Source organism: Balaenoptera acutorostrata, chromosome 4, assembly GCF_949987535.1.
Source record: "Balaenoptera acutorostrata chromosome 4, mBalAcu1.1, whole genome shotgun sequence".
NCBI lineage: Eukaryota > Metazoa > Chordata > Mammalia > Artiodactyla > Balaenopteridae > Balaenoptera > Balaenoptera acutorostrata.
In genome coordinates this window covers 62,801,470-62,807,742 of record NC_080067.1, presented here as the reverse complement: position 1 = coordinate 62,807,742, position 6,273 = coordinate 62,801,470, and the positions used below count along the sequence as shown (strand labels likewise).

Genomic DNA, 6,273 nt, shown 5'->3' with positions numbered 1-6,273 from the left:
ATCCACTCATCTGTCGATGGACACTTAGGTTGCTTCCATGTCCTGGCTATTGTAAATAGAGCTGCAATGAACATTGTGGTACATGACTCTTTTTGAATTATGGTTTTCTCAGGGTATATGCCCAGGAGTGGGATTGCTGGGTCATATGGTAGTTGTATTTTTAGTTTTTTAAGGAACCTCCATACTGTTCTCCATAGTGGCTGTATCAATTTACATTCCCACCAACAGTGCAAGAGGGTTCCCTTTTCTCCACACCTTCTCCAGCATTTATTGTTTGTAGATTTTTTGATGATGGCCATTCTGACTGGTGTGAGGTGGTACCTCATTGTAGTTTTGATTTGCATTTCTCTAATTAGTGATGTTGAGCATTCTTTCATGTGTTTGTTGGCAATCTGTATATCTCCTTTGGAGAAATGTCTATTTAGGTCTTCTGCCCATTTTTGGATTGGGTTGTTTGTTTTTTTTGATATTGAGCTGCATGAGCTGCTTGTATATTTTGGAGATTAATCCTTTGTTGCTTGCTTCATTTGCAAATATTTTCTCCCATTCTGAGGGTTGTCTTTTCGTCTTGTTTATGGTTTCCTTTGCTGTGCAAAAGCTTTTACGTTTCATTAGGTCCCATTTGTTTATTTCTGTTTTTATTTCCATTTCTCTAGGAGGTGGGTCAAAAAGGATCCTGCTGTGATTTATGTCATAGAGTGTTCTGCCTATGTTTTCCTCTAAGAGTTTTATAGCGTCTGGCCTTACATTTAGGTCTTTAATCCATTTTGAGTTTATTTTTGTGTATGGTGTTAAGGAGTGTTCTAATTTCATTCTTTTACATGTAGCTGTCCAGTTATCCCAGCACTGCTTATTGAAGAGGCTGTTCTTTCTCCATTGTATATTCTTGCCTCCTTTATCAAAGATAAGGTGAACATATGGGCATGGGTTTATCTCTGGGCTTTCTATCCTGTTCCATTAATCTATATTTCTGTTTTTGTGCCTGTACCATACTGTCTTGATTACTGTAGCTTTGTAGTATAAAGTCAGGGAGCCTAATTCCTCCCGCTCCGTTTTTCTTTCTCAATATTGCTTTGGCTATTCGGGGTCTTTTGTGTTTCCATATGAATTGTGAAATTTTTTGTTCTAGTTCTGTGAAAAATGCCAGTGGTAGTTTGATAGGGATTGCACTGAATCTGTAGATTGCTTTGGGTAGTAGAGTCATTTTCACAATGTTGATTCTTCCAATCCAAGAACATGGTATATCTCTCCATCTGTTTGTATTATCTTTAATTTCTTTCATCAGTGTCTTATAGTTTTCTGCATACAGGTCTTTTGTCTCCTTAGGTAGGTTTATTCCTAGGTATTTTATTCTTTTTGTTGCAATGGTAAATGGGAGTGTTTCCTTAATTTCTCTTTCAGATTTTTCATCATTAGTGTATAGGAATGCAAGAGATTTCTGTGCATTTATTTTGTTTCCCACTGCTTTACCAAATTCATTGATTAGCTCTAGTAGTTTTCTGGTAGCATCTTTAGGATTCTCTATGCATCATGTCATCTGCAAACAGTGACAGTTTTACTTCTTCTTTTCCAATTTGGATTCCTTTTACTTCTCTGATTGCTGTGGCTAAAACTTCCAAGACTATGTTGAATAATAGTTGTGAGTGTGGGCACCTTTGACTTGTTCCTGATCTTAGAGGAAATGGTTTCAGTTTTTCACCATTGAGAACGATGTTGGCTGTGTGTTTGTCATATATCGCCTTTATTATGTTGAGGTAAGTTCCCTCTATGCCTACTTTCTTGAGGGTTTTTATCATAAATGGGTGTTGAATTTTGTCAACAGCTTTTTCTGCATCTATTGAGATGATCATATGGTTTTTCTCTTTCAATTTGTTAATATGGTTTATCACATTGATTGATTTGCATATATTGAAGTATCCTTGCATTCCTGGGATAAATCCCACTTGATCATGGTGTATGATCCTTTTAGTGTGCTGTTGGATTCTGTTTGCTAGTGTTTTACTGAGAATTTTTGCATGTACGTTCATCAGTGATATTGGCCTGTAATCTTCTTTCTTTGTGACATCTCTGTCTGGTTTTGGTATCAGGGTGATGGTGGCCTTGTAGAATGAGTTTGGGAGTGTTCCTCCCTCTGCTACATTTTGGAAGAGTTTGAGAAGGATAGGTGTTAGCTCTTCTCTAAATGTTTGATAGAATTCGCCTGTGAAGCCATCTGGTCCTGGGCTTTTGTTTCTTAGAAGATTTTTAATCACAGTTTCAATTTCAGTGCTTGTGACTGGTCTGTTTATATTTTCTATTTCTTCCTGGTTCAGTCTCGGAAGGTTGTGTTTTTCTAAGAATTTGTCCATTTCTTCCAAGTTGTCCATTTTATTGGCATATAATTGCTTGTAGTAATCTCTTATGATTCTTTGTATTTCTGCAGTGTCAGTTGTTACTTCTCCTTTTTCATTTCTAATTCTGTTGATTTGAGTCTTCTCCCTTTTTTTCTTGATGCATCTGGCTAATGGTTTATCAATTTTGTTTATCTTCTGAAAGAACCAGCTTTTAGGTTTATTGATCTTTGCTATCGTTTCCTTCATTTGTTTTTCATTTATTTCTGATCTGATCTTTATGATTTCTTTCCTTCTGCTAACTTTGGGGGTTTTTTGTTCTTATTTCTCTAATTGCTTTAGGTGTAAGCTTAGGTTATTTGAGATTTTTCTTGTTTCTTGAGGTAGGATTGTATTGCTATGAACTTCCCTCTTAGAACTGCTTTGCTGCATCCCATAGGTTTTGGGTCATTGTGTTTTCATTGTCATTTGTTTCTAGGTATTTTTTGATTTCCTCTTTGATTTCTTCAGTGATCTCTTGGTTATTTAGTAATGTATTGTTTAGCCTCCATGTGTTTGTATTTTTTACAGATTTTTTCCTGTAATTGATATCTAGTCTCATAGCGTTGTGTTCGGAAAAGATACTTCATATGATTTCAACTTTCTTAAATTTACCAAGGCTTGATTTTTGACCCAAGATATGATCTATCCTGGAGAATGCTCTATGAGCACTTGAGAAGAAAGTGTATTCTGTTGTTTTTGGATGGAATGTCCTATAAATATCAATTAAGTCCATCTTGTTTAATGTGTCATTTAAAGCTTGTGTTTCCTTATTTATTTTCAATTTGGATGATCTGTCCATTGGTGAAAGTGGGGTGTTAAAGTCCCCTACTATGATTGTGTTACTGTCAATTTCCCCTTTTATGGCTGTTAGCATTTGCCTTATGTATTGAGGTGCTCCTATGGTGGGTGCATAAATATTTACAATTGTTATATCTTCTTCTTGGATTGATCTCTTGATCATTATGTTGTGTCCTTCTTTGTCTCTTGTATTAGTCTTTATTTTAAAGTCTATTTTGTCTGATATGAGAATTGCTACTGCATATTCGTACTTTTAATGGTAGTGTTTACCTGATTTTTGGACAGAAGGCCCCACATTTTCATTTTGCACGGGGTCCTACATATTAGATAGGCATTCCTGCTCTTGAGTGCTCTGCTCCTCCTGAAGCAGGTCTCACACCTTTCCTTATTGGAACCCTCTTCTGTCTACAGCCCTTTGGGGGTTCCAGCTGATTGTCACAGATTTGAAGTGCACCGTTGTTTCGTGGCTCCTCTGCTGCTTCATTTGTGAAATCGAGAACTGGACCAGGACTTAAGAAATAATTCAAGGACTCCATGAGCTCTAGAGGAAGGACACCTGCCACAGTGGAAGATGACACAACTTCTCAATCCACTTCTAACCCTGACTTGGGGAAGGAGCCAAATGCTGGAATCTCTTATCTGGCACTACTGGTTCTCCCTTTGATGAGTTTTGGCAGAAAAATGCTTCTGGAAGACTAAACCTCAACTATTATCCTTGACAACTCGGTTCCTCTCTATCCTTTTCTGCTACCCCATGAATTGTTCAGCAGTTGTGAGTAGGCAGAGCAGGTGGAAGCTCTTGTCAACAGTGACTGATTTCATCAAAACTGTGCATGAAGAGTCCTGGCAAAGCAATGCTTGGCAGGTTTTGTTTTGTTTTGGTTTTAATGGTACAGCAGAATCACCTCTTCTTTAAAAAAAAAAGTGAGAAAGATAATTTTGGCAGACGTACAAATATCACATCACAAAACTGGAAACAAGAAACTTTATAGGAAACTGAAAATGAGCAAAGCGAGATCTGTTTGTGGTGAAGGATATAAAGAACATAAAAATGGATATTCAAGGTTTTTCTTGGAACATTATAACCCATCAAATTAAGGTATCATTATTCTTTAACAAAAATTAACTGATCTGAGGAAGGGTAATGCAAAAGTATTCTAATGCAGTGCTGCCCAATAGAACTTTCTGTGATGATAGAAATGTTTCATCATCTCTGTGCTGATACAGACTCCACTAGCCACATGAATACTCCCAGTGTGGCTAATATAATTGAGGAACTGCATTTTTAATATGGCTTAAATTTAGCTGCTTTAAAAAGTGGCTACCAGTTGAGCAGCATAGTTCTAATGCCTCATAGGTCAAAACCAGTGGTTTCTATGGGGGACTTCTCTAATTACTGCTGAGAGGTAGGGGGTTGGAGTAGAAAGAAAAGAAAGCTCTTAATAGATCTACTTAGTCACTTACACAACACCTTACATTCTCCACAGCTTCCAGAATTACTAGGTGGCACAACCTGCTGTAAGGGGTATGAGAGAAGGATTCTTGGGGAGAGCTGAGTATGCCCTTCCAACTCCTGGCTCAAGCCAATGGCAGTAAAAGCCTAGGATTTTGTCACTCGGATGGGGAGAGGACTACGGTTCCATACACAGAATCAGGCTTGGGCCACGCCTGGGGCATCTGTGCTTGGAAATCATCGCTGTGGGGCTGTCGGGGAGCTGGAGGTGGGGCGCTCATTTTCGGGCAGGGTTTCCAGAGCCAGAGGAGGATTTAGAGGTGGAAGGAGGACCCGTGGGCCCTTTCTGGCCACCTGCAGGCTGAACAGGCCCTTTCTTTTTGGGGATTAATGTCTTGTTCTTGCTCTTGAACACTTTGCTGGGATCCAGCTTGTTCACAAAGGAGTCGGTCTCTTCCGTGAGTAGGTTTGTGTTGTAGGTGATGGGTTTATACATGTTGAACCATTGCTTGGCCTGTGGGCTAATGCCATAGCTGGTGAAGGCATACTCCCACTGGGGCAGGCCCAGGTGGGTGATAAGCAGGTGATAATAGGCAGTAAAGGTATCTGTGAGAAAATGCCAGTATAATGCTCTGTCCAGGAACCAGATCTCAGTGTCTTGTGCTAATGCTGGTTTCTCTCTTTTGTAGGCAAGGCAAACCTTCCCATTCAGGTTGCAAGGATCCAGCTCAAATATCGCACTGCGAGAATCAAATTGAGGCTTCTCTGGCTGGTTCTCACTAGCGTCTTGTGTATCATCCTCCAGGTCTGCAAGAGTTGGTGCATTAGGAAGAGAGTACGTGGAAGACTGGTTGAGTTGAGTCAGTTTTGAGATGCTGTTAATTGCCATGCTGCCCAATGGAATGGTGTGTTCATCCAGCTTCACATTCCATGTCATGTGGAAGCCGTTGGTCATCAGGTAAAACTTCTTCAGATCCTCAGGCAGCACACAGGTATTTTTTTGTTCCCATGAAGAGATCATGTGACATTCAGCAGGCGCCTTTTCTATGATGGTCACCTCTGTCACACCTGGGGATGATTATAGGATGTGGGTGGCCCCCAAGGTCAGCTTCTCCAGGTGCGGCTTGCGGCTGCCCAGCAGCGGGGGCGGTGTCTCCTCCATAGCGCGCGGCCGGGAGAGCGGCGCGGCCGGGAGGGCCGGACTCCACACTGGAGGCGCGGCCGTCAAGTTCACGGCATGCCGGGAGTTGTAGTGCTCGGCGCCTGAGAGCGCAGCAGGGCGGAGATGGGGGTCCGGGCTGCTCTGGGAGTAGCAGTTCCGCGGGGCGCTCGTTCCCGCGGCCCCGGCGGGTGCTCCACGCCACGCCGCCAGGACACAGCGACTCCACCGCCCCGCCCCTCCCGCCCCTCCGGGGCCGGCCTTGCGAGCGGGGGCGGGTCTCTGCGCCGTGCGGCCAGTCGGGCCGGGCGTAGAGACCGGGGCGGGACGGCCTCGGAGCGACGCCCCGAGTGGCGGTTGTTTCCGTGTAGTATTTTCTCATGTGTCGAGTTGACCTCATAGAACTGGAAATATTTAGTATCCAAGTAGGAAACATGTGCTATCAAGGCACCAGGGAAGTTCCCCAAACTTCAGAGTATAGGCCAGTTTTG

General features: G+C 42.0%; 1 protein-coding gene across 1 annotated transcript; it reads right to left on the bottom strand.

Annotated features, from left to right (window-relative positions):
• Window positions 1–4,900: 4,900 nt before the first annotated feature.
• LOC103018217 (tubulin polyglutamylase complex subunit 2) lies at window positions 4,901–5,785 on the bottom strand. The gene is given in 1 exon segment (XM_057545678.1): window positions 4,901–5,785. A coding segment is annotated over 1 exon segment (885 nt).
• Window positions 5,786–6,273: the final 488 nt, after the last annotated feature.